This window comes from Cladophialophora carrionii, assembly GCF_000365165.1.
Source record: "Cladophialophora carrionii CBS 160.54 unplaced genomic scaffold supercont1.2, whole genome shotgun sequence".
Classification (NCBI taxonomy): Eukaryota; Fungi; Ascomycota; class Eurotiomycetes; order Chaetothyriales; family Herpotrichiellaceae; genus Cladophialophora; species Cladophialophora carrionii.
Window position 1 is genome coordinate 2,632,089 of NW_008481827.1, and position 27,028 is coordinate 2,659,116.

Genomic DNA, 27,028 nt, shown 5'->3' on the forward strand with positions numbered 1-27,028 from the left:
TGCAGGATCACACATCCAGCCTCTTGAGCAAAGGCAAGGCTCGAGGTTGAGTTGGGAATTACAGTAGCCCACAGCGACTTGTGCAGGCAGAAAGGCAAACAACCCACCTGCTGGCCAGGCGCCTTGAAGGCATGCGGACGGGTCACACGGTGGCTGAGCCTCGCAACGCACACGGCCAATTAGAGCTGGTCAAGGACTTCCTGGTGTGGCGGTTTAAGCGATCCAAAGCGGCTTGGGGGCCCAGACAGATACGCATCCAGGTGTGTTGTTTGAACGACGCCCCGGACAGGGGCGAGGCGGCTGAGCACTTCACAAGCTACGCCCACCAATCATGCTTGAAGGCCCTGAGCGCATGGGACTGTCGGAACCAAGCCACGAGACGACCAAGGAGGGGTCGCTCACAAGGGGATCACGAAGCGACAGCCCAAGAGCACACGTTCAGCGCGATGCGATATTTGCACCCGCCACGTCGGATTGCACGTACTGCAGGCCGTGACTTCCAGGCATCGAACGGACATATATAAGCCCTTGTCAAGCAAAGCCGATTCTTACCTTGGCCATTCCATCAGGTTCGGCATGCCAGCACTCGGAGAAGACGAGACATCAGGTGCAAATGGCAAGCTGCTTGATCCTGTCACGCTTTCACAGGCCATGGCCACCTATTACAGGGCGTGTACCGTAAAACATAAGCATACCGAATTTTGCGACTTGCTCTTCTCTTTCCTCATGTGCTCGTTATTTCTTGTCCTGTAGGTACACCCTATCCTATACAGCGCCTACCGTCCTGCGTTCTTGTACCCATAGGAACTGCGAGAACCAACCTCGCGCAAAGAAAGCAGGAGACTGAAATGCCGTCTTTCGCGGCCAGTGACATCGGGGAAGAAGAAAGCCGGCAGGGATGCATCGAAACCCAGCGCAGGCACGAACCAAACCGCTAAAAGTTCATGCGCACGAATACAACCAAGACCATTGGACTCGCAATTGATAACGGCCCTGTCCGCGCCGAAATCTGGCTCGACTGGTGAGCCTAATGAGCCCAACTCCCCCTTCTAACCCTCGCGCCCCAATCTTCATTCGCACCTAGCGCAGCCCGTTTCCTCTCATCCGCAAAGTTGGGACTTTGTCTCGCCCATTCCTTGACGTATAGCCTGAGAGCCTCCCACCGTTTACAGCGGCCGATGACCTCCGCTTCGTCCCAGCCGTCTCCTTCAGGAGCTCCGACGTACCCCTTCGCATCGACGTGCTTATCATCTTTGCGAAGTTCTTCTATCGGAATCCGTGAGATTTTGCTCAGTTCGTCGTCGAACATGTGAGCTAAGCTGGGATAGCCGAGGGAGAGGTAGTTGTATATCTGCGTGATGACACGATCGGGGAATTCTTCCTCAATTTGCTTTTCGAGCTGCAGCTTCCTGTCGATGGTGCTAGTGAAGACGTCATCGCCATCTTGACTCCGTGGTGGGGTCAATGGGACGTGCGGCTGACCCGATGCGAACGGCACCCTACGACGTCCGGGGGTCCTAGTCCCACGGCCTGGCGTCGTGCTCTCGAAAGAATTATTCCGTTCGCCGGCTGGAGTCACTGGCGAAGGGGTCTGTATGCCACTTCGCTGCCCATTCTTGGGACTTTGAGGTTGCCAGAGTCCCGCCTGGCACATACCCATCCACAAGCCTTCTCCAGCATTGTTTTGGCGCTTCTTGTTCGATTTCCACAGTTCGGGACTACTGGGCTCGATCTCTTCATCATCGCTATCTGCAGTTCTCGGTCGCGGGGCCTGATCTGGGTCACAGCGGGTCATCTTTGGTGAAATGGTGAATGGGAACACGAGATCGACACCCAGCATTGGCGGAGATGCAGCGGCTCTCATACGGGCCAACTCTGAATCTTCATCCTCTGCTCGTGGTTTCTTCGGCTTCTTGACTCCCTTTGCCTCCAGAGCGTGTCGCGTGGCGAGCGCTGCGGCACTAAATCGACTTTGGCCGGCAGTGTCAGCTTTCAGGCTCCTCTTCGCTGCTTCTAACCGCTCATGATGTTTGCGCATATGGTCCATCTCCAATGCCAGTTCTGCAGCCGACGACCGTCGAAAAGCGCGGGCATCCACTCCTTTTTCCCCCTGAAATATAGGGCTCGGCAAGGGACCGTCCTCATCTTCATCGTGGTCAATGGCAAAGTGATCGACTGGCTCGTGAGGTCGCTCGTTGATGTAAGCCGCCATAGCCTGCTCTTGCAGCTCCTTTTCGCTTACCGTCTCGGCGGCCAGACGGAGCACATATTCGGTGTAGCTGTCTTTGGTGCTGGGCAGCGGTTTCTTTGCAACAGATGACCCAAACGAGGACGATGAGTCGGTTAAAGAAGGTGCTTCGGAATCTTCATCCTCGGTGGTCGACTCGATCATGGGTAGGTCAGGAACGATGAATGAATGTTGCCGGAGCGCGTCAGGATTCTTGCGGGCCAAAGCTGCTGCCGAAAAGCGAGATTCTTCTTCAGGTTCAGGGACCTCCTCACACGTGGGGTCTTCTTCGATGGGCGGCGGCGACGGTGCCCGCCTGCTAGGAGCTGGTGAGACGCTTGTCTCGGGCGTCTGTGGATGGAATCTTCGGTAGGATCCTTTGGCAGTCTCTAGTAGTTCCGGAGAAAACTTTCGAGGTCCACTAGACGCCCGACTAGAGGGAGAAGAATCGCTGGTTTTGAGAGGCTCTTCTTCGCATATCTCATCAAGGCTGACCTTGCGTCGTCTGTTTGTGGTAGTGGTGGTGTCTATAGGTTCTGGGATGAACTTTCGCCGCGGTCGCGAGCCTGGTGTCTCTTCAGAGTCCTTTGGTTTCTTGTCCTTGGAGCTTCTTTTGGTGGTTTCGACGGGTTCAGGTGCAAACTTCCTGCGGGGCTTGGAAGCGGCCTCCTCTTCCGTTGGGTTCCCTTTGTCCTGGCTCTTTCGCGTACTCGTCTCAATGGGTTCAGGGGCGAACTTCCGCCTCGAGGACCGTGCAGTAGTCTCTACCGGTTCTGGGGTGAAGCGTCTAGGAGGCCTGCTGTTCGGTACTCCAGGCAGGGTAGGATCATCTGAATGGGAGTAATGTGGACTGGCCGAGTCCGAGAGGGGACCGTCCTGCGTCGTCGTGGCCGAGTCCACTACATGGTCCACATTATTCTTCTTCTGAGAACTCCTTGTGCTTTCTTCTATCGGTTGGGGCAGGAACCTTCGAGGCTTCGTACTGGGAGTCATGGAATCGCTCGTATATGGGGAAGAGAATCTGCCTTCGGAAGACGCACTCGAGGGGGGGTTGTCTGACTGGTTTCGAGAGGATCTGGAGCTTTTGACCGTGGTCTCTATAGGTTCCGGGACGAATCGCCTGGGTAGCGGCGGGGAAGGATCCATGGTGCTAGGGCTGGTGTATAGGTACAGCTTTTCTTATTCGACAGCGCATCCTTCACTCAGCACCTTGTCGGAACCCACGGTTGGCCTGGAGAACAAGCACGCGAGCAGGGAAGGTAGGCACCGTATGCAAGACTGCCAGGAAATGCGGGGGAACGAGAAGATCTAAGAGAAGCGATCGGGTGTATACGGGGAGATGTGATCGTATGAGAATAGAGGTGAGAAGTGATAAGGCAATGAGAGAGTAGGAAAGAACGAATGCGGACACAAGCGGTCTCGGTCGGTTTCAGCTGAGTTCAGGCCTGGCTTGGGCACGGGACGTTGGATCCCTTCTCAACAGTCAAGAGACAAGACATGTGTACGGTACGGTGCGCGGGGGATGTCCTGCTCGAGAAAAGCAATGATGAGCGACAGGTGAATTGTTGTTTGGAGAAGTGGAATGATACGAGGTACGAGGATACCTTGAATGCCTCGAGCGTGGGGACCTGGTCGAGCCAGTGAAGCGAGATGACGATGTTGCGGGCGGGCCAGTGATGCCTCTCACCAATTACCACAGCCCCCCAGCCACTAATCATGTCGTTGTGGGCGTGCCCGTTTTTGGGCCGACACCCAAATTGCCCCCCATAACACCGAAGTTAGGCGCAGTGGACTCGGTCGCCGGCCGGAGGGTACGCGGTAAATCGACGACCATTTATTCAGTCGTCATTGATCCATCTCCTCGTCTTGACTTCCACTCAAGCCATGCTTGATTGTATCTTAACCCTTGGCCACGTGAGAGGGCTGTGGGCGAGAGCACTGACTATGGGGACTGCGTCTCTGCCTGACAGGTCAAAGGCCACGAATCTGGCATGATTGGCGTCAAGTCGGTGAAGCACATGCGTTTCAACAGTTCTCTTTTTGATAATTGCCTGGCAATGACTATCCAACAATCCTGACCGACATTGTGGACAGACGCATGACTCAGCCTCCTTGGCCTGGTTCACCCGACCGTTTTCCTTGCTGCTCATCTTTCACCTTGGATTACTTGCTCCAACTCGGTCCTTTTGCCAACGAACAACCCCGACGTACAGGCTTTCCCCGGATTTCCTCTACGACCTACCCCTTTAACTGTATGTTTATTGGCCGCTGATCCTACCGCTGCTTTGACTCATATCACTTTCACCCGAGTTCTCCCGAGTTGCCAAGCGTCCATCTGCACTTCCCGCCTCTCCGCTGCAGCCTCACAGGTTGATTATGCTTCCTCCCGCGCGGGCATGTACAGATTCAAATCTCATCTGGGAAGCATTATGCGTTCAGGGGGATCTTACCCCGAATTTGACTGTTGGAGACTCGGAGCTCATCGAGACAGACTTCCATGACTGCTGTGCGGATAGTTTGCAAGAAGACTTTCGACCACATCAAGTACATTTCTCTGCTAATCATGGCGCAATTGCACATCGCGACCGTCGAGGTCTTGCACCTCGTTTCTGAGTAGACGACTTACCAGGACGGCTAATAGTTTATCAGAGTACCATGTAGCCAGCATTGCCAGCGTCCGATGCCAAAGAGGCCGCAACGCGTCACCGAACAAGCTGCATTGGGTACTGCCGAGTAGTTTCCCTCAAGAGTACTTCCTAGGCGTGCCTAATGCGCTGAGGGCGCACTTGCAGGACTCTCACTCGTTCTTCATCCGTACTTCCTCCCTTCCTCTCTTGTTATGATGTGCCCTTCCACACCACCTCGACTCCTCCCTCAGCAACTGATCATAGCTATTCTTCTCAAGCGATCAACGCGATCAAGATCGCACTACCTCCTACCAATGTCGTTCGAACAAAGGTACGATTATTCTTATGAGCAATTTGTCCAAAATGACCTTCCCGACCTCGGTCTGTTTGGCCTAACCGAGCGTGAACTCTTCGACCTTCGTGGCCACGACCTGTCTGGCAACTCTAGTCCGGTTGGAATGACCGAAATTTCTTCGTACGGTCTACAAGAGAACTACCTAGGCCACTCACTTGGAGTCGGGACGTCCTTCTCTGATGGTCCAGATACTTCCGAACAAAGTCGCCCATCTATGATGATGAACGACACTGCAGGAGGTCTGAGACTCGACACATTCGCGGCAATGCAGCCCGGAGCCTCGAACGTCTTCACCATCCGGGACGAAGCAACGACCCACGCTCTGGGTGCTGGAATCCATCACAGTCTAGGCGACGACGTGCAGACATTAGACATTGCCGCTGGCCCTTCGACAGCGCAGCCTTCTCATCTCGGAACCATGGACTGCGATGCTCCATCCGATCCAGCCGTGTTCAACAATGCCATTAGTCCTACACCGGGCGCGTGCAGTCTGCACATGCCACGGACTGGCCCAATCACCGTGAGTTTGTTTTTTAGCCTGACGCTAACGAGGCGCACAGTTGGCAAAGCGTACGAATGCAGTCATCACGCACACTGGGCCCGATCCGGCTATCGGTGATATCATGCCCTCCGCTGCTTCTGTCCCAGCACCCGCGGCACCCACGCCAGTTGTACTCGTAGCAGAAGTCAACAGCGAATGGTCTGGGCCGCAGAAATGTCACTGGCGCGGCTGTGACTCGAAGGCCACTTCCGTAGTCGCTCATCACTGGATGCCCACGTCAGGAACATCCACCTGACTCCCTTGGTCTGCACGGATCCAGACTGTTCATACAAGAAGCCATTCGGGAAAGAATGCGATCTCAAACGGCATCAAGCGACAATTCATAATAAGGTACCTGGATATCCATGCCTTGAACCCGGCTGCCACCAAGTATTCTTCCGCAAAGACAAGATGATGGAACATGCCAAAGACAAGCACGAGCTCTTCAAATGCGCTTACAATCATTGCTCGGCCACGGTCTTTGCACACCAGAGGGAGTTACATCTACAAGAGTCTCATGGACAATACGAGTGTGCTATCGGGTCTTGCAACTCTGACCATAGATCATTCTTTACGCTCCTGGCCCTTTGGAGACATTTGCAGACATGTCATCGAATATCGAAGTTCCGCAGGGATATTACTTCCGAAGACAGATCAGACGGCCTCTATGCTCGTCCTATTTCTGCTTGGCGATCTTTCTGGACAGACTGTGCATCATGCTCGCTCAACAGCCGTCATGATGAGCAGTGATGTCCCATGGCAACCAGTACCGGAACATTCCTCATCCCTATCATCGACCATCCTTAATGTTCGTTCGTTGTTGCGATGTACGGGGTCAGGCCGAGTTCGGTATCTACCCGTTTGGTCAATCACCATCCGGTATGCAGGTTCAGGCTCAAGTACAGGTTCGAAAGACGTTCTTGTGAGTCGTTATGAGAGACGAGAAGCGGGTGGAGCCAGCAACATCAGTGGACAGGACAGCGATTTGGCGTTTCGTATCTCAAGCAATGCAATCTCATTACACCGTGACGCTCGTTCAAGTATCTATGTATCGTGTGTGTCTCTAATCGACCGGTCAATGAAAAGTCAGACGCCCTCCTCCGTGTATTAGGCGTTTAGTTCGGTTCCCCCACCAACCGGTCGATGAAAAGCGAACTGCGCTCTCCCATGTATTAGACGTTTCAGTCCGCGTCATCCTCGATCTCATTCATCTCCTTGTCCTCCTTGAGCGTGATCTTGGCCAAGCCGGGCTCCAAGTGCAGACTAGACGTCATATCGCTCGAGTGCTGCGTACCGTCCGAGTTGCCGGACCCGACGCGCAGACTCCTCCGCCTCTCGCGCTGGTGCACGAGCCCCGGAAACGCCCGCGGTTCCTGGCCTGAGATGTGCGCGTCCGCGGAAGTCGACGCCGCGGCATGGTACAGCGCGTGGATGGACGACGTGCGTCGCGGCCGCGTGGGCGAGACGTTGCCGCCGCCGCCGCCGCCGGTGGTTCCTTGACTCCCCTGACCTTGGGCGGTAGCAGCGGCGTTCGAATGATTATCAAAGTTCGAATTGGACACGGATTTGGAGAGCAGCGCGGCCTCTCGCTCGCGTTCACGCGCCTGTTGCGCCGGGGCGATCGAGTCGGCGACGGCCATGGTGGCGTAGTACTGGCGCGGGCTTTCGAGGCCGCGGTAGGCGTAGTAGGCGTTGTAGGCCTCGTCCACTACGGGACTGGTGGTGGCGGGGTCGGCCATCAGGTTCGGCGGCAGGTCCGGCGTGCAGCGGCGGTAGTGGCAGTAGTCGTTTGTGTACTTTGCGATAAAGGCGTGCTCGGCCTTGAGGGTCTCGTGGCGAAAGGCCTCGCGCACGTCCGGGACGTTGCACTTGGCCACGTCGTTGCCCAGCACGCCCGGCAGGTAGCAGTACTTGCCCAGCCAGCGCTGCTTGAGCGACAGCTCGAAGCCGCACTGGTCGACCGAGTGCTTGGCCAGCTCGCACATGTCGACCGCGCTGAGCTTGTAGATCTGCGCCGCCACCGAGTACTCCTCGATCAGGGGCTCCTTGGTGAAGGCAAACTGCAGCGGGTCGTCGGTCGACAGGGACACGTTGAGCCCCTTTTTGAAGTAGCTGATGAACGGGTTGCGGTCGTACGTGAGGAACAGCGCGTTGTTGCTCAGCGGCGACATGGCCACCCCGATCTGCTCCAGGTAGAAGATGTACTGCAGCAGCGGCACCTTGCGGAGCGTGATGCCGTGGCTGATGCTGTGCGAGCACAGCAGCGCCGCCGCCAGGTGGTCCGTGTCGCCGGCCTCGCCGCAGTGCGGCCGCAGGAGGAACGTGTTGAAGCCGCGGCGCTTGCGCCACGCGTTCAGCGACGTCATGTTCGCGAAGAGGTAGTAGATCCAGTATCCGTACGGCGGGTTCTGTTTGGTGTCCCACTCACGCGCCGTCGGGAACTTGCGGTACAGCCGTCTCTCCACTTTGCTCTCGTCGTCGACGCTATCGAAGCCGATCACGCGCTGGAGGAAGATGTGCAGCTTCGGATGCGTCGACGGGTCTTGCGTCACCTCAAACAGCGGCGCGAAGATGTTGCGGAGGAGCTGCTCGAAGTTGTCCACCGTTTTGAGCGACTTGTAGAGCGCGAAGAGCCGCGGGATCTGGATCAGCCACCGGACGTTGTGCGAGAAGAGCTTGTTGTCCACCACCCAGCTGGCGAGCGTGTCCCATTCTTTGATGCTGCGGCCGTAGATGCTGATGCGCCATTCGACCTGCACATAGATAGGTCAGCCAGGTCGGTGGTAATCCACTGATTGATCACAAGTCCTTCTGCTGGACTGAGACGCGTGTTGGTACTCACCATCTGGTACTTGCTCGATTCCAAATCCGTGATGACTTCCTTGGTGATCTCGGCCAGGTAGCGGCCCTTGATAAAGTTGTCGGTCTTCAGAAAGATGTCGCGCAGCCGCGACTGCCCGATCGGGTTATATTTCAGGTTGAACTTGTCGAAACGATGGAACGAGTCGGTATGGGCATGCATATCGAGCGTGTCGATACTCAGATCGTACGCCGTGAGGTTGATGCTGTCGAACACTTCCTTCAGGGTCAGCTGTTTGCCATCCCGCTCGATCACCACCTCGTTGGGGCATTTCTTCATCTTGCTCTTGATGAACCGGAGCAGGTGCTTCTGGTTCATGCACGCCGAGTGGTGCACGTGCGTGTCGACCTTGCGGACGTTGTAGAAATCTCGGTGCGGCACTTTCTTCGTGTCTGCCACTTCTTCATACTCGTTCAGCAGCGTGTACAAGCTGTACCGGCCCTCGAGATATTGCAGGCGGCGGTAGGCGAAGCTCTTGGCCGGGCCGTCAGATGCGATGTCCAGGATCGTGTCCAATGCCACGAAGTAATCCCTCAGCGTGGGCACTTCGACGAGCGGTTTCCCGTCCGGGCCATACACCTGGAACACACTCCCAGCGTCCATCTCGTAGTGGAGGCTCTTTTCCTGCCGTCCAGGGATTATACATTCGTTGAGGTCGAAGTCTTCGCCGACATCATGGCCCTGCTTCCGAGCCTTTTTGACGCTTGTCGGCGACGGTGGCGCCCCGCGTTCCGAGTCGGCCTGGCTGACGTTACTGGCCCAGGTGTTTATATCTCCCCCGCTGGTGTTCCGCGCCTTCAAGTCCGCCATGTACAGACTGCTCGAGGTGCTGTTCGGGGCAATATAGTCTGGGGGCTGTTCCCGTGCTTTATGCTCGTTCCATACAGGGTTCGGCGGAGGCGGATATATCTCCCAGTTCTCGTCGTCTTTCGGGTTGTCGCCGGGACATTGCAGCGAGATCTTCATGTACTTCTGCCGGAGATCGAGCACCGTCTTGATCTTTTCACAGATGGCCCGCACTTCGCTGATGACGCTCTCCTCGCTGGGGGCGAGCCCGCCGGGGCCGCTTCCAAGCCCCATCCCGGCACCAGCACCGTGCATGCCCTCATGGGCCAGCAAGGGATCCTTGAACTCGTGAGGGAGACCTGGGTGGCGCTTATGGTCTCGTGCAGCAGCATCGGCGACTAGTGTTGGGTCTGGGCGGATGTCCTGTAGATTGCCCACTTGAGTCTGCAAAGAAGGAACCGAATCCTTGGCACGGGTTAGTTGGATGCCACTGGGAGCATTGCCACGTTGGCTGAGACGCGACTGTCTCGACGTCGTGCTGGGCGTACGGTGCAAGGCCGCGGCCTCTCCATCCATGGCACCAGCGGGCAGAGTGTAGGACTTGCCCAACAACAGGGGGCTTCCTAGTTCCTTTTCGGACTTGGTGTCCATCCGGTGGCGTTGGTAGATGAGTTTGGAGTCGGCGAAAGTGTCTCGCTTCTCGGCGGCATAGTGATAGAATGGATGAGGCATATGTCCATCCTCGGGCAGTTCGTCCGAGGAGTCTGCTTCGCCCGGTCCAACTGGTTCGTAGTGCCCCTCGTCCTCACCCTCGTTGCCGTTCTGGGCCTGTTTGGCTCCCTTGCGAGTGGAATCCTTTCGAGGCCGCGCATCGTCCTGGCTGTCGGGCACACGCGACGCCTTCCAATCGTAGACGTCTGCCTCGTCGTCCGAGTCGACGGTGGTACTGTGCTCCGGATTTGGTCGTGCAGTGCTGCGGCTATCCATGGCACGCGGAGTCCTGGCAGACGCTGGTTGGACAAGGTGGCCTTCCCGGCTGAGATCGTCCTCGACCGCACAGGACCTATCTATGTGCAAACTTCGGAAGACACAGCAGACTGAGCAAGTACATGCAATTCTAGTGAAGTGCAACTTGTTGATAGCGGGAGTCAAGGCGCCGTCGTCGAAGGATGTGAAACAGGAAGCGGACCAAGCAGTAAGAGGAAAAGGGTGCCAAGACGCGAGAAAGCTTGATGTCACCATGAGTCTTGGCAATATTGGCAAGCATTTGCTATTTTTTCCCCATTTCTGTGCCGCCACGATATATGTTACAATGCTCTGCGAAGACTGGAAGCTGAACAACTGCCATCAGGCGGCCTGACTGACGCGATAGTATTCACAGTACACAGATGGAAGAAACACACAGAGGCTTTGACAATCGCCTCCGGTCCAATATGAGGTTTTTAAAGTCACCCGGACAACCAGAGGAGACAGATCCCACACCCAGGCCATACGCCGCCCACATGCTCGCTGGCTAATTGTATAACAAGTGAATCGAGAATGAGCCTTGATGGCATTCACTGCAACGCCCCACACATGACCTTGACAAACCATGCATCGCCAGTATAGCTCGAACAATATTGCTTGAACGAAGCCAGATTCTCACTGTCGACATCGGTGGTATCAGCAACAGCATTATTCTCAATCACCACACCCGCATCGCCCAGGTCGGTCGTCGAGCCTGATCCCGAGCCCGATCCAGAGCCCGAACCTGCCTGAGAAGTGCCAGCTTTTGCCGCCTGAAGAGGAGTGCCGGTCAGCTTCCAGCCTTTCACAGTCGCTTTGGCATTGTCTGGTGGAGTCTGCGGTCCCAGTCCGGTTTTCCACCCGCCTGAAATACTGGTTGGGTGGCCGGTACTATTGGCGACGCAGTATTTCGAGTTAAACTGTGTCCCCTTGCGTTCTTGGAATGCGACGGTCGCGACACGGTTCCAGAGAAATACTGGATCATAAAGCATCTCTCTGGTCCACCACATCCGACAGTCCGCGGCTTCATACACAAACTGAAGGGGCGTGTTTGTTTCGTCGTCCATTCGGAAATGATTGCGTCCGTTGACATTGCCACCCGAAAACCCAAATTCCCGAAACAAGGGTTCGTAGGTGAAGTTCTCCCATATGGTGCCATTCGCCGCATCGATGTAGTAGTTCGCTGGGCTGTTGAAAAGGTCAGTCCAGCTTGCGATGAGGCTGTAGCCAAAGACCTGGGTTCCCTTGACGCCACCGATTGCTTGCATGGGCCCCGTCTGTGGCCGTCCTCCAATCACAATGAACTGCACGTTGGCGTGGGCCTTCAGATATTCGGCAAACACTGAACAAGTACTCGCGCAGTACCCATCGGTGAGTACAACAATATCCTGTGAAGCATAAGGCTGTGTATAGCCTGTCCGATTGTTTGTTCCCGTAATGATGATACCTGTCCCAGCAAAGTCCGAGGAGTTGGGATCTGTATAGTTGTTCTGGAAGAAGGAGCTCCACATTCCATCGTACATGAAATGGGGACCATAATATGTCTGGAAATCAGGAAAATTCGTATGGTTCTCAGTCACAATCGTCTGGTACGCCAACGGGGTGTTCAGTCTTTCTGATACCAGTTCATCCGTGGTGTCAACGGTTTGCTCCGCAGCTGTGACGTTGTCGGACGCAGCGTTTCCGAGGATCCAAAACCCCAAATGATCTCGCATGTTCGATTTTGAATTCGGTGTCAACGATGGAAAAAGCTGTGCGAATGTGTCTGTGCCAAGGTCGACAAAACCACCTATACAGGTCAGTCTGCTCAACACCAGAGGAACAATCGGCCGACTCACCTGGGTTGGCCCGAAGGTCGATGATCAGCTTCCTCTTACCGGTCTTGACCGACGCAGCAAGGAATTTCTCCACAACCGACTGGAATTCTCTCTCGTAGCCTGCCGAGTCATCGACCTGCGAGCTGAACCCGAGGATTTGGAGGACGGCAACGTCCGTGAAACCGGTATCATTCAGATAGTATCCGGCGACCGAGTCAGCACTATGCTTAATCACCGGATGAGGAAAGCCTGGAATAGTGGGTGAGCTCGGTGGAGCCTCTGTTGGTGTGGCGATGTCTGAGCTGGTGATCAAACTGCTTGAGATGGCGGTAGCAGTCGCAGATGCTGTTGCGGAGAGTGATTCTAACGCTTCAACCCCGGAACAAAACACAGAATAGGCGTCCTCTCCTGTGTTGATTCCGTCCAGATCCAAGTTCACGATAGCGACGTTCTCATATGCCTTGGTAGTTCCGTTTGCAAAGGTGATGTTTGTTTCAGGGCCAGGATAAAACAGCGGAACTTCAAAAGACGGGTCTGCAAATAAGGCGGTTCGAAACACCTCATTCCACAGGGCATCAGGGTCTTGAGAAAAACGACTCAGCGACTGGGTCAAGAGGAAGTCCATCACATCGATGCCGTCAATGCTCTGGACCGGCGAGGGACTGTATCCTGTCACTGGGCGACGTATGCCGGTGTCCGGGTCGCTCACAGTGAGGTCAGCTGCCTTCAGTCAGCTCTCCGGTCTCGGACAGGGCACAGAGCTCGACGGATCAAACGGGGCTTGAGCTCCTTCCGCCCAAAGGCCGTTGAACACTCACCTGCGAGATACACCAACGGTGGTTCCACTCCGTCTGAAGAGACAGAGTACAAGCCGCCACCAAGCCGCAAATAGGTGAAGGGCCCGTAAACGTCGCCATTCCAGGAAAAATGCCCGTCATGGGCAGACAGGAGCAACGAGACGATTTCTAGTTGAAAATCATATTCGCTCTCATATCCATCCGCCTGCAGCTTTTGTTGTATGCCATCCAATCCCGCATCGATGTCCACAGCTGGAAGAAGGTAGCCTGGGGGCGGGTCTCGCAGGTATTCTTTGGTACTCTGAAACTCGATGTACGTCCGTAACGAGTTCAAGAGGCTGATCGCCGGCTCTTTGTGGTTGGGGATCGACTTCAAACAGTTGTAGGCAAGTTTTGCAGGAATGCGGGCAGTAGTTGCCTCCTCTTCATTCACGAGATATGAATACGCAGCACTCGATGCCAGTGCGCATGCGGTGTTCGTCGACGTGGCTCGGGGCAGGAGGGCATTAGGAGGAGTGGTTATGGACGAGTCGTGGGCACAGGCAAAGCCAGCCAGGGCACCAAGGGTCCATAAGAAGAGCTTCCCCATTGGCACGACCGATACGCCAGATCTGATGTGATCAGTTCGTGCGGGCCGGTTGGATCTCTGTATCTCAACGGCAGTCGTCTCTGGGTCCACAGGACTTGTGATAGAACGTCAATCTCTGGCAGCCCGGACTGTCGTGTACGCTTCGAGCCAGTGTGTCAAGAGGGACCTTCCAAAACATATATAGACAAGCGCAACCTTCAAATGAGCGACGGGTGGTTGAGGCGCAGACAAGGACGTCCCCGTGTGCTTGCGACCTGGTAGAGGCGCCCAGCCAGACATGAACGGCTGCCAGAAGTCGGGCAGGAGAAGGCTATTCCTGGAAAATATCCTCCACTTCATAGATCCAAGGGGATCAGAAGGATGAGAACGGTCGAAGCATCATAACAGGACGTCGAGATCCATGGTGAGCGCATCCTCCGCGCAGGCCCTGGCAGGATTCATGCGTTTCTCTGTGAGGCAGCCTTGAGCAGATGAAGCGGCCGCGCTGCGGCTGAGACTTGAGACCCCAACTTTAGCAAAGGGTCAAGCCGGGGGACCTCGTACGGTATCGCCTCTCGCCATCTGGGCGAATCACAGGTTTTGGGGAACGAGCAAGCCGAGCCAGAAATCGGCCCCCAGAAACATTGACTTTGTGCTTTGGCCAAGAAATATACGGAGTCCTGTAGGAGTACTGTAAGTGCGAAAAGCAGTGGGTACGTTGCTGCTTCCAGCAGCGACTCATGGCACTCATACTCAGCCACCATCGACAATGAAACAGCAAACTTGTTGCCTGCTGTTTTGCAAATTCCGTCCTCAGTTTAATTGAATCTGTGGGGGCCACCACGCTTAGATTTCTTGGCATAAGCGCAGTCCGTACTGGGTAGTACGAGGAACGAGAACATGCAACCGGAAACCCACCCGTTGCGCGTGTGTTTCCACGGCTCGATTGCTGCGACGAAGATCTGGATCCAAGACCTTGCGCATCCTGATGATTCCCTCGGGACATAAATAACAGACACAGCACGAACAAGACTGGAAGCTTTCGCCACAGACGCTACTTCCTGCCCTTCCCTCGGATCCCACGTGCCATGCCCGCGACTGCTCAACATGAGAGTATGAGACACTGTTTGAACACCCTGTGCTCCATGCCGGCGAGGACATCACGCTGGACTGATATGAAAGTTGTAGACTACTACGACGGCGTTCGTTACCGCTCTCTGGGCTAACTTCAGGAGTATACAATGAAGCAGGACCCGGTACTGAGAACCTCTTCCTCAATAACAAAGTCTGCAAGATTTTAGTTCTGCTCTGGCTTGTAGAAAGATGGCACGGGCCCCTTATGGAGCGGAGACGACGGCTTTTGCATCCAATCTGCTGCGGGAGGAGGACAAGTCTTCTCTGGTTGCTTAACATACCAAGAGGCTGCCTCGGGAAACGCTGACTCGTAAGAACCGATGAGAACCTCCTTTTCTGATAACCGTACCCTATCCACTACATGAAGAGCAACACGCTTCCTTTGCGTATAATCTCAAGTATACCCGCGCCCTTGCCCTATACCGTACAATTCGTAACCCGAAAATAAATGTATCAACGGCCCAGAAAGAGAGCAGCTAGTCGCCTCCCCTTCGCATTCTTCTGCGAGAACGTTGGTTTAGCCTGATCGCTTCATCTGTCAGGATGTCGTCTGGTGGCTCGAAATCCTTCTCTACGAGCTCGGGCACAGGAAGGCCAAATGCGAGGAGGGTCCGTCCACGTTGACGACCAGCGACAGCCGCGTCCCGCAGGTGGCGCTTGTCGAAGAAAGAAACGAAGGGTCTGGGTGGAGGAGGATCGACCACTTTGGTGGGCGACGGCTTTTTGCGCTTGATGGCAATCTTTGCTTCTTCGATGAGTTGCTGCGATGCAAGGGCGTCGAGTTCACTAGAGTTCGGCGCCTGAGTCGACGCGGTGTCAATGCTAGCCCCCTCCGAAGCGTCGCTCTCGACAGCCTCGTCTCCATCCTCACCTTCATCAGCTTCCCTGTCCTCGTCCATGGCCGCCTCGAGCAATTCCTGTTCTCGCTCTAGCTTCCGGCGCTTTTCTTCCTCTTTCCATCGCTTGAATTTGTCAATCAGGGCTTGAGTTTCACGGATGAATAATGCTCGTTTGGGCTCATAACGTTTCTTCTCCGTGTCAGTGACGCCGGTGATGCCCAAAGTCTTCAGCCAGTCTGGCCCACGCAAGTCTCCCAGCAGTTTCTCCAGTTGGTACTTCTCGTGCTGAGCCCGCTCCCGGTCACTGTTTTTGATTTGCTTCTCATGCCTTTCAGCCTTGCCATGGATTTTAAGGTAGACATCGTCGTTCAAAGGGTCGACGGAGGCATCACTTGAGACGACACCACCAATACCGCCCAGCTGGATGATCTGCGTGTTGTGCAAGGGCTTATGAGCTCCAAATGGATCAGGCCTGGATGGCTTCGGCCGGAAGTCGGGGGTATCGTCAACCAGCACAACCTTGGTCTTGACGGTCAATGCCTCTACTTGGTGTCAGTGATGGTTCCCTGGGGTGGATGACCGGGGCATACCTGGATCTGGTGGCTTCAGACTGAGCATCTCCTCAAAGTCTGGGAAGTATTGGGCCAGCTCCGTTTTAGCCCGAGACCCTCCATCCTCTGAGCGTAGTTTTCGGCGGTCTTCGTGCGTTGTGGCCGAGTTGCCCTCCGTTATGGAGGCCTTGGCCTTCTCTTCAATGATTCTGATCTGATCATACTGTGGTTTCTCGCTGGGAGAAGTCGGCGAGTCCAGCGGTTGGAGGGTTGAGATGTGTGACGTGCTGGCATTCGCAGCATTGGCAGCCTGCGGTGGCCGTAGAGTCGCGGCTGCGGCGGGCGGCGGTTGTGGGAGGACTTTAGGTAAACCGCCTCGACTGCGTAACGGGATGCGTAACTGTGGCCTCTCGCCTTTGGTAGACGACAGACGACGTCGTTTCAGGTCATGTTCGGGTGTCGACACGGTAGCAGCCCGCAGGCGTTTGGATCTGAGTGCGATGCCCTCATTGCCAGACCTTGGGAGGAGCGGTGGCGGTTCGTCATTGATCGGGCTGCTGGACCTGGAAGCTGATGGCTTGTGACTGTGACTGTGGCCTCGTAAATCAGGACGCCTCAACGACGACCGGGAGCCGACCATGGTATGTAATGTATTTGGAAGCTCATGATGATGCTATCGAGCCGCCCAAGAGAGGTTCGGTCGCGGTGACGGGGAAGCAATGCAGGCTGTTGTTGTCTGCTGCAAAGTCCAAGCACGGTTTCAGGGCTCACCGGGTGCGTCCAATATGGGCGCCTGCCCCCGTAAATTTTACAGTTGGCAATGCCCGCAAGAAAAGCTAGTTAGCAGCTGCAGGGGCCGCCAGCTGCTGTGGCTGCTAATGCATGCTTAAGTGCGGGTCATATCAGGTCTCCTGCACTTGAATTGTACAAATCTTTCATTCACCAAGAGCACGGCGCTTCATCCAGTACTTTTCAAGGCCATGCGGGTTCTATGCAGTTGATGGATGCACGCGTCATAAGAATATCTGTACAGAAAGGTCCGGGTCTGGCCAGAGCGCCGCATTTCCTGCTGGCGAGTGCTACCGTAATGTCCCAAACGCCTTGTCGCCAAATGTTTACTTCTCCCTTTCTTTGCCCTCGGAACTGCCAGACCTCGAGCCGCTACCAGTGTCGTTACTGGGAGTATCTTGGTATCCCTCGTCATCGCTGTAAAGGTCATCATCGCTTTCGCCAGCAAAGGCATCGTAGAGCTCCCCGCCCCGCTTGGCTCTTCCCTTGCCACGTCCTTTATGGGAGGTCAAGCCGCGCTGTTCGTCATCGTCCGCGTCCGCGACCATCTCAAACTCATATGCATCACGGGGGTTGTTTCGGAGTCGCTTTCTCCGCTGAACGAGAAAGTAAGCCCCAAGCCCAACGCAGAAAACCACAATGAGTCCTATCGAACCATAGATCCAGATCTGTGTCCGCTTGGAAACACCAAAGGTGGGAAAGAACGACGGAAGGAAGCTGTCAGAATACGCGTGTGTCTCGGTCGGCTCGATCGTCGCCGTTGCTGTTGCAGCAGGCACAGAGACAGTGTTGGTCGCCGTCACAATCACGACGGAGTCTGTGGCCGCGGGTGGCTTCGGCTTGGTAGGCCGGTCAGGATGGTCAGTAGGCCGGGGGGGAGGTTGAGTTGCCGTTGCCGGGCGCCCAGCTTCGACGCTGGTTGTGCTCACCACAGCAGGGGCGGTTTCATGATCATCGTCGTGCTCGTCAGGCAATGGGTGAAGCTGCTGGATTTCGGGGTCGATGGCTTCACCCCAGAGGTTGAGCCGCCAGTCGATGAAGGTGCCGTTGAATTCATTTTCATTCGAGTCTTTGACGATGACCGTCCACTTGCCGACGCCAGACTCGCCCCTGCCACACGGTCAGTTTACTTAAGATCCGAGATTCACTATAAGACGGACTCACCAGTGAAGCACGGACATGAACGTCCAGTCATCATATCCCTCGGCAGCCCCGTCATGAGCGCGGTTAGTGGAGAGGTGGCTGATCAGGCCACTGGGACTTATCAAGTCGGCACTGAGATCGCCTCTTCTGGTATGTTCGATGTTCATGGTCACTGTGACATGCTCCAGTCTTTCCAGGTTGGCTACGCTCAACATCTCTTCCGTGACCTCAAAGCTGGCCACTAGGCCCTTGTCACCCTCCGGGATCTTATGCTGAACGCTGAGCCAGGGCGAGTGAAACCACGCCTGTGGTTTCACCAGCTCCCATGATTTTGCAGCCGCAACAAACCGGTAGGCATCAATCTTGCCGTACCCGTACATGTGACTGAATCGCTTTCCGCTTGTCGTGTTCTGCCAGCTGCCGTCGTCTTCGTGTATGGGAATGGCGGTCTCAACACATAGGTACTGCAAGTCTCGCCACGTCAGCTCCGGCCTAACACTCAGCGCGAGAGCTACAACGCCGACCACAAGGGGCCCTGCAGCCGATGTTCCGCCGTGGCCATTGTAACATTTGTTTGCTCCCACATCGGTGGTATGGATTGCATCGTTGTTACCGGAACTATAAGTTACCACCAACTGCGCCGAGCAAGACTCGGAGTAATAGGGGTGATTTCCAGCCCGATCAATACCACCGACAGTGATGCTGTAGATGCTGTTGGTGTAACCGTCGAAATTGCAGTTGTCGTCACTGGCGGCACCATTGCCCGCCGCAAACACAAACACGGAGCCGAGACCACCTCGACCATTCTGAATGCCATTCAACATGGCTTGCTGAATCAGGAGACCTGGCGCCTCCATGGTCTGCCCGTCATCAGGCGGACCCCATGAACAAGAATAGATGTCATTCTCTTGGTAGTGGTAGTTGATTGCCGAGGCCTCATCTTCGTCACTGATGGGCTTGGACAAGATCCGAATACCAGCAATCTTGCTGTCGTAGGCCATTCCAACGCCACAAACATCATTTTTGACCGCTGCAATCTCTCCGGCGCACCGAGTACCATGCTTATCGTCAAACAGTCTCGGTAGTGGCTCTGGCCCTGGGTCATTGAAGTCCCACGAGCCTTCCGCATAGAAGTTGTCCTTGAGGTCATTGCTGTTCAGGTCCAACCCGTCGTCAATGACTGCCGAGATGGTGCCGTTACCAGTAATGCCCTCCAGCCATACACCCGTCACATTCAGGTCATGACCGAGTTGTAAAGGATTGAACAAATGCCACTGCTCCTTGAAAATCGGGTCCTTGATGTCTAAAGTCTCGGCAATCGTATTCAAGCGTTGAATAGCGTCTTGTTGAGCCTGCTCCGCGGCCCGGTCGGGGTCCAAGCCACCTGCATCCTGGGCGTCGCGAAGCGTGTGAGGTAGGGGTGGAGGGATGCGCTTCACATGGCGATGTCGAAGCTGGAGTTTTTCTGACCACAACACGCCGTGCAGGTCATGGGTCAGCTGTCGTTCCACACCATCAACCGCCCGTCGCCTTCGCCTCTTCCGGCTACGCAGTTCTTGCAGCGAATCTTCAAGCCCTTGACATGTGTTCTTCGCGCACGAAAATGTATAGTGATGACTCAACTCTCCGACTCGTCCTTCAAGTTGTGCACCTAATCGATGGGCGACGTCTTCGGGAACAGCAGTCGGATGGAGGTGAAGGGCAAAATAGTCGCGATTGTCGTAGTCGCGCAAACCTGCTTGTACATTCCCAGCCAGAAGCACCAGCGGAAGCCATGTTGGCAACCGCATGATAACAATATGTGTCGGACGCAATTATCTTTCAACGGAATGCATGCCTGCAACGATAGAGTGAGGGGGCGTGGTGGTCGTGCGTCGAGTACTGTATATCTTCGCCGGCTTGCGAGTCTGGGCGACCTCCTCGGCAGAGCAAACTGTTTTCTGTCGTCGGCCTTTCAGGAGGATATTGAGAATATGGACTGAATCGAGCGAATGCAGGTCTCAGTCGCAGTTGAGAGGTTCGTGAAACGTCAACGACCTAGACGGTCAGGCACCCGGATGGTCCGCCGCCAGCGGCTCGAAGAACGGCACGGACAAAGCGAGTGAGCAGGGTGTGTAGGTGAATTGTGAGCGGAAGACAATCGACGACGGCAGTGTAGCGACGCCCTGGTGCAGATATGGTGAAAAGTATGGATTGTCGATGTTACTGATTATTTCGCACCCGCAGCATTCTTCAGAATCTGACTCTCAGCCTCTTCTGGGCAGACGATTTCTCGGCCCCAAGCCCCCGTGCCTGGTGCACAGCATGGTGTCCGGCGCCCGCCAGCAGTTTAGCGGGTCTACTTAGGGGCTCCTAGGGCTCATCATTGGCAGTCAACCCGCGCGGCATGTACATTTACGGAACTCCTACCGCCTAAAGTGCTACCCGGGCACGAGTATTCGCCTGGGGTCCATGGCTGGCGGGAGATCCAGCGCTAGCCGGGCCCAGTGACGACGGCTCTGGACGGCCCACGCTCCACCTTGGCAGCCAACATCTGTTACCGTATGCAAGTTCCTCGTGTTTATCCATCAATTGACGTGGTCGGTCGAGAAAATACCAGCCTCCCCAAGTTAACCTTGTTCCCTTCTGCCAGTCTGCCTCGTCCGCTCCCATGTTCACTTTCTTCTTGTACTCGTACATATTTTAATATAATGCCAGGTTTCAATAAGAGCTTCCCGTCACTTGTTAGTGTTGATTGACTGTTGTGCTACTCTTCATCTTGTTCGATTCGCTGGTGAACAGCTCCAGATACAGTCCTCGTTGCCTTCTCACGTCCCACCCACTTCTCTGTCGCGAACCTTACGAGGCCGAGCTCCTTGTACCAATCCAGAGTGAAGAGGTCCTTGCTCATGGCAACTTCTCCTAGCGGCGACAAGTTCTAGGACAATCCCGCTACCTCACAGATTAGATCTCCCTTCCGCCTCGACGTCATGGCGACCTCGATAAACCCTCTCGACCTCTACCACAACCCGGCTCTCGATTCCTTGGTCTTTCAAGGCAACAACCGCGCGAGGCACAATGGCGCCAGCCGCCGGTCCAGTGGAGGGAATGGCAATAGTAATGGGAACGGCGAAGGAAGACGTCCGCTTTCTCAAAACTTGGGCTCTGCAGGAACACACCCACTCCCCACTGCGCCTGACGTGCCTCGCGGGCCTCCCATCTCCTACCGAGCGTTAGGGCAGAATGCGCCTCCCGATTCGGGTCTCCACCGGTCTTTCTCCCAGAGAGCGAGAGGAAGGCCATTCCACCAAGAGGCCTTCGCAGACCTTGAAAATGACTTTGACACAGAGAAAGTCACACCCAAGCAACGTATCGTGTCTGAACCGATACGACCAGACATTGCGCCCAGTGTTTCTCGCAGACCGGCGCACACAGATGGGTTGCGCGTCAATACTGCCGATCTCAACAGCTCGGCCGCCACCAGAGAACCAAGAAGAGAAATCCAGGTGGCTCATAATCCGCCTCCGAAAGAGCCCAAGTCCGCGCAACAGTCTCGTCGTACGTCCGACACCACTGGCCGCATCGAAGAGCCCGTCTCGGCCGTTAGCAGGTCAAGCGCTTTCCGAGACGAGGCTCAGAGGAGGGATTGGGCTCCAGATAGATCTCCGCTGCAGAAGCTCGAAGTAACGCTCAATGATATCAGCAAGGAAGAGAAGCGTGCGAGGGTTCAGGAGGCCGAGATGCTGTTGCGGGATCGCGAGGCCGGAAAGGTTCGTGGCGTGGTAGACTCGCCCCGAGAAGGTCCTTCTTCGTCGAAGCCCGTGGCCTCCGCCACCCGGTCTTTGTCGAAACGCGAGCGCGATATTGAGCCCCAAGTCCCGACTTTGGAAGATGCAGGTCTGGTTCGAAACCTTAGCACAACTCAGCGACAACGTCTACAACATAGTACAACTGTCGATAGCCACCGACCCGACGTACGAAGCTTGTCCGGAGAAGGCCAAGCAGCGTTTGAGTACACGAAATCCAGTCCGGTACAACCGTCCCCTACCACTCAACGACGCCAGTCCATCAGACAGCACAGAAGACAAAAAGTACCCAGTCCAGATCAAGCAGTCAATCGGACGTCGGCCGTTCCCGCGGAAGCCGTAACCAATACACAGAGAGAACGGCCTCGAAAGCAGCGTGAAATCTCACCGACCGATGTTGAAGACAGGCCTCGAGATGCTTCAACGGCGAAGGCGCCCCTTCGCGTGACTGAACCTCAAGCCATTTTCGTCAATGCGCGGGATAACTTGTTGCAGCACCAAAGGAATGCATCACACAAGGCCGCATTGGAGAAACTCACTGGAGTGTCAGCTCCTGTGACAGCCGCCCCCAGCGCCTCTCGCAAGCTCCAAAAACCTCGGTCAGAACGCGCAGAGGGAGATGTTAGGTCGACCTCCAGAACCCCGAGCAGAATACCCGTCCCAACTTCAGTTATAACCGCACAGTCTGGCCGGTCAGAACACAACAACCAGGTCAAAACCGATCCCAAGGTGGGAGCACCACAAGTCCAGCAGCAACCACGGACACCACCGTTAGGTCTTGCACTCCACTCCGCACCAATTCCAGGCAGCCCTCAGTCGCCCCCAGCGAAACCTGTGGATGTGACACGGCAGAGGCAGAGGAAGTCTAGTGTATCTTTCAAAGAGCCGCTGAACAATCGACCTGTGGATGAATGGAAAGAAGCCGGAACAGCGAGACTTATGGCTGTCGATTTCTCCACGGAGACTGTCGTACCCTCCGATAGGGGCAAGACATGGTGGGAACAGCCTGCTACTTCGTCCGGTCGCAGAAGGAGCAGGTCGTCAAAGATCTCCGAGCAAGCTAAGGTCCCAGACCCTGTCGACGAGAAGACTGCCGAGTTCAAGCCGAATCTATATCTGAGATGCGGGCCTTTGCTTCGGTACAAGGGTATGAGAAGGCAGAAAACTGGCTCCGGGCCGGGCGAGGAGCGTGAATTCTGGAGAGGAAGTGTTCTAATCGTGACTCAGAATTCTGCATCATCTTACGATCCTGCGCCGATTCTGCGACTCTTCTCTCAGCCGCAGAACCTGTTACCGCCTCCGCCGCACCACGTCACCACCGATGAGCTTCAACCAGAATATGTCGACCCAATCGCCGGCCTGACCAAGCCGTCTAGAACCGGAAGGTTATTATACGTTCGCCCGGTAGACCACCTGCAAGAAGGCAAAGACCTGTCACAGATTGAAAACGATGATGGTTTGTTCGAGAGCTCACCCAGCCCGCTCGAGCACAGCGGTCCTCACGGTCCAATCCCGTTCTCCAATCACCGAATCCTGGACATCGATGGTGAGAAGGTTGGCAGATATCAGGAAGTGGCTGGCGCCAGGCTGTATGCTGATCCTGACCGGGATGTGACCTTCTGGCGATTCAACCTGGAAGTGGAACTCGTTGATGAGCAGCAACATATTGCTTATCGCATCAACCGTGGTCCGTCGGTTGGCTTCTGGGTCCCCGCTCGCGGCCAGACCATGCACATGATGTTCCATACCTGCAATGGTTTCAGCCTGTCTGTCAATCCGGACACCTTCAGCGGACCCGACCCCATGTGGAGAGATGTCCTCAACACGCATCAGACACGCCCGTTCCACGTGATGATTGGTGGGGGCGATCAGATTTACAATGATCGTGTAGTGCTCGAAACCCAGCATTTTGGAGAATGGACCAGGCTGAGGAATCCTTCGCATAAGCACAACGCTCCCTTCACGCACGAGATGAAAGAAGAACTGGAGAGCTTCTATCTGAACAGGTATGCAATGTGGTTCTCGCAGGGACTGTTCGGTATGGCAGCCAGCCAGATACCAATGGTCAACATATGGGACGATCATGACATTATCGATGGATTTGGCTCGTACCCGAACTACTTTATGGAGACACCGGTCTTTTCAGGACTCGGCAACGTTGCATTCAAATACTACATGCTCTTCCAGCACCAGAGTGTTGCCGAAGAGACGACCTCGCATGAACCTAGTTGGGTTCTGGGGCGGCAGCCGGGCCCATACATCAAGCAGCCAAGCAGAAGCGTTTTCATGCACATGGGCAAGCACGTTGCGTTCTTGGGCCTGGATTGCCGGACCGAACGAAGGCGCAACGAGGTCTTGAGTCTGGAGTCCCTGGACACCGTTCTGGAACGATGTCGCAAAGAACTGATCGAAGGAGAGACAAAGCACCTCATCATATTGCTTGGCGTCCCGGTGGCTTATCCCCGCCTTGTCTGGCTAGAGAACGTGCTGACTAGCCGTCTCATGGACCCCGTCAAGGCTCTGGGAAGAGCCGGGATCCTGAAAGGTGGCTTTCTCAACAAGTTCGATGGTGGTGTCGAGATACTGGACGATCTCGATGACCATTGGACTGCCACCAACCATAAACACGAGCGCAACGAGCTGATCAAGGACCTACAGGATCTTGCGGCGGAAAGGTCTTGCCGCATCACCATCCTCAGTGGCGACGTCCATCTGGCCGCGATCGGCCAGTTTCACTCGAATCCAAAGCTCAAGATTCCCAAGGACAAAGATCATCGCTACATGCCGAATGTGATATCCTCGGCCATTGTGAACACGCCACCATCCGATATGTTGGCCGACATCTTAAACAAACGGAACAAGGTGCATCACCTGGACCACTATACTGACGAAAACATGATTCCCATGTTCACCCACGATGTCAATGACAAGAAACGGAACAACAAGCACCTCCTGCCGAGGCGCAACTGGTGTTCGATACGAGAGTACATTCCGGGCTCGACGCCGCCTCCTTCGCCTCCACCTTCGTCTCCGGGGAGTCAGGATGAATTCGACGACGACGAGGAGGAGGATATTGAGGCAAACCCTGACGTTCGACCACGTCGCTTCTCCTTCTCCAAGGATGATGTCAACCCACGATCGTTGTTTCGCAGATTGAGCTCAAGAAACGCGCCTCCCACATCATACCGTGATACTATGTACGATCCAGGCCGCTCGGCATCTTATGATGGCGCGCCGCAGGTGCAGAACACATCGGGGTCTCGTCAGTCTTCCGGTGAATTCCATGCCCCTCCCAACCGACGTGCTTCGTCCTTCGACCACACTTCTTCTGGTACTCCTGTGCGACCGACGGGGACTTTTCAGCGTCGTCCCACGAATCTCTCAGAGAAGGCGGCGAGGAAGGGTAACGTACCCGCTATCGACGCGGAGGGTAACGAGATCGACGTCAATGATCAAGTGAATTTAGAATCAGGCCTTGACATTGTATTGAACGTGGAAGTAGACCAGAAAGACCCATCTGGAATCACGATACCCTACAGGCTGCTTGTACCAGCCTTGTGGTACGACGGTAGCTCTGATCGTGAAAAGCTTGACGAATCCAGCAAGATCCAACGGAGGCCAACCCTGTTGAACAGATTGGTCGGCCTGGGAGGTAAAAAGACACAGCCAAAGCCATCTGCACAGCAAGACGGTGACTGGGATCAGGAGGAGAGTGAAGAGGAGGATGACGCACCCGATCCATATGCTCCAAAAGCTGGAGCTGTACCTCCGCGCCGGTTCAGCCTTTTCGGCAGCCGCCGGCAGAAGAAAGAAGAATATCACAGCGACTACGAAGACGACGGCGAGGACCACCCTAAAAACCCTGTTCCCCAAAATCGAGAGTCTCTGTCACGACAGCAGACTGACAACGCTTTCGGTTCGCACTCAGCAAATCAATTCAGACACGATGGTTATCAACTTTCACACAACTTGACTGGACCGCTCAATCACGACAAGCTGTATGACACCGAGAACCTGCCACCATCGAGTCACAGTCTGGAGCCTGCGTCACATCCAAGTGTTCGCCGCTCCCTAACGATCTCAGGCCGCGGTTCACAGTCGAATCGAGCTGAGGAAGCAAGTCACGACGTCAATGTCAACTATGCACGTCCACAGCAGGTCGGAGCTCAGCCTCCCGTGTCCCTGCCGCCAACGGCAGATACGACCAATGCCCATGCAGGCGGGAGCTTTCCCCAGCGGCGCCTCAGCAAGCAGGAACGTATACTGGGCATCAACCCTACCGACCCGCAACCTATGGCTCCACCACAGCAGTTGAGAGGCAACGGCATTATTGGCAAGGATTTCAGACAGACGTATGATCCACCACGCCTCCACAGTAGTTCCCATGCACGCGGTTACACCGGCGTGGAAGCGTACAAGGAGCCCAAAGCACGGCGGGGCTTCAGTCTCAGGAAGGCGCGGGACTGGTTTGATGGCCGGCCACGAGAAGAGGAGTATTATGACTAAGGACTCAAGGATTTAACGGCCGGCAGGAACTCTGGTGTTCGTGTGCTCGTGTCGGTGGTGGCCGGGCACTGCCATTTTCCTCTTGACCTGCTTGCAGAAGCTGTTCTGACAGATTTGGGTACAATATGAATGGGAGCAGCTCGGGAGCCATCAAGTGGCATTTTCAGCCTTGAGCTTTTGGCAAACTTGCAACATCTACTCTAAGAGCCGGTAATCACATCAAGACACAATGCCTTCCAGGAGGCATCGACCTCACTTTCCTCTGAACATTAGATGCTTATCGTTGGGCTTGATGGTTTCTCGAATGGCGGCAGACTCTGCTGCCAGCCTGCCTACGTACATGAATTGGGGGGCACGACCCTGTCCCTCCACGGTATGAGTACGCCTCCTCCAGGTCTTCCCGTCATGCCCGCAGCCAGAGGAATTGCTCGCTTGCTTTCATTTGCCAATCAGAAGACACAGCATCACCACCCGCTACGAGCAACAGCTGTCGGGCGTCAGAGTCTCGACCCTTGGGCTCTCGTGTACGGCTGAGTCTGCCCCTTGTTCGGTCACTCAGGCCTGGCGCAGCACAGCCAATCGTAAGAAGCTTGTTCAGCCAGCCCCCTAAAATCGTTTTCTGTTGCGGACTCGCAAAGGCAGTCATACTCGCATGGAGCTGAATTGCTGTCCGGACGGTCGTAGTCGCAGGGAATGAA

At 55.3% G+C, this 27,028-nt stretch overlaps 7 protein-coding genes across 7 annotated transcripts; 2 read left to right on the plus strand and 5 right to left on the minus strand.

Annotated features, from left to right (window-relative positions):
* Positions 1 to 1,027: 1,027 nt before the first annotated feature.
* G647_03019 (uncharacterized protein) lies at positions 1,028 to 3,373 on the minus strand (the record flags this gene model as incomplete). The annotated part of the gene is made up of 1 exon (XM_008727365.1): positions 1,028 to 3,373. One exon carries the CDS (start codon positions 3,371 to 3,373, stop codon positions 1,028 to 1,030), a length of 2,346 nt encoding a protein of 781 aa, XP_008725587.1.
* A 1,795-nt stretch (positions 3,374 to 5,168) lies between these two features.
* G647_03020 (uncharacterized protein) lies at positions 5,169 to 6,006 on the plus strand (the record flags this gene model as incomplete). The annotated part of the gene is made up of 2 exons (XM_008727366.1): positions 5,169 to 5,729; positions 5,770 to 6,006. The coding sequence occupies 2 exons, from the start codon at positions 5,169 to 5,171 to the stop codon at positions 6,004 to 6,006; spliced, it is 798 nt and encodes a 265-aa protein (XP_008725588.1).
* Positions 6,007 to 6,931: 925 nt separating this feature from the next.
* G647_03021 (AMP deaminase) lies at positions 6,932 to 10,383 on the minus strand (the record flags this gene model as incomplete). Its single annotated transcript, XM_008727367.1, has 2 exons — positions 6,932 to 8,503; positions 8,593 to 10,383. The coding sequence occupies 2 exons, from the start codon at positions 10,381 to 10,383 to the stop codon at positions 6,932 to 6,934; spliced, it is 3,363 nt and encodes a 1,120-aa protein (XP_008725589.1).
* Positions 10,384 to 10,952: 569 nt separating this feature from the next.
* On the minus strand, positions 10,953 to 13,604 carry G647_03022 (uncharacterized protein; the record flags this gene model as incomplete). Its single annotated transcript, XM_008727368.1, has 3 exons — positions 10,953 to 12,190; positions 12,240 to 12,938; positions 13,037 to 13,604. The coding sequence occupies 3 exons, from the start codon at positions 13,602 to 13,604 to the stop codon at positions 10,953 to 10,955; spliced, it is 2,505 nt and encodes an 834-aa protein (XP_008725590.1).
* A 1,589-nt stretch (positions 13,605 to 15,193) lies between these two features.
* On the minus strand, positions 15,194 to 16,747 carry G647_03023 (uncharacterized protein; the record flags this gene model as incomplete). The annotated part of the gene is made up of 2 exons (XM_008727369.1): positions 15,194 to 16,101; positions 16,147 to 16,747. The coding sequence occupies 2 exons, from the start codon at positions 16,745 to 16,747 to the stop codon at positions 15,194 to 15,196; spliced, it is 1,509 nt and encodes a 502-aa protein (XP_008725591.1).
* Positions 16,748 to 17,222: 475 nt separating this feature from the next.
* On the minus strand, positions 17,223 to 19,829 carry G647_03024 (uncharacterized protein; the record flags this gene model as incomplete). Its single annotated transcript, XM_008727370.1, has 2 exons — positions 17,223 to 18,006; positions 18,061 to 19,829. 2 exons carry the CDS (start codon positions 19,827 to 19,829, stop codon positions 17,223 to 17,225), a joined length of 2,553 nt encoding a protein of 850 aa, XP_008725592.1.
* Positions 19,830 to 21,008: 1,179 nt separating this feature from the next.
* Positions 21,009 to 26,330, plus strand: G647_03025 (uncharacterized protein; the record flags this gene model as incomplete). Its single annotated transcript, XM_008727371.1, has 1 exon — positions 21,009 to 26,330. One exon carries the CDS (start codon positions 21,009 to 21,011, stop codon positions 26,328 to 26,330), a length of 5,322 nt encoding a protein of 1,773 aa, XP_008725593.1.
* Positions 26,331 to 27,028: the final 698 nt, after the last annotated feature.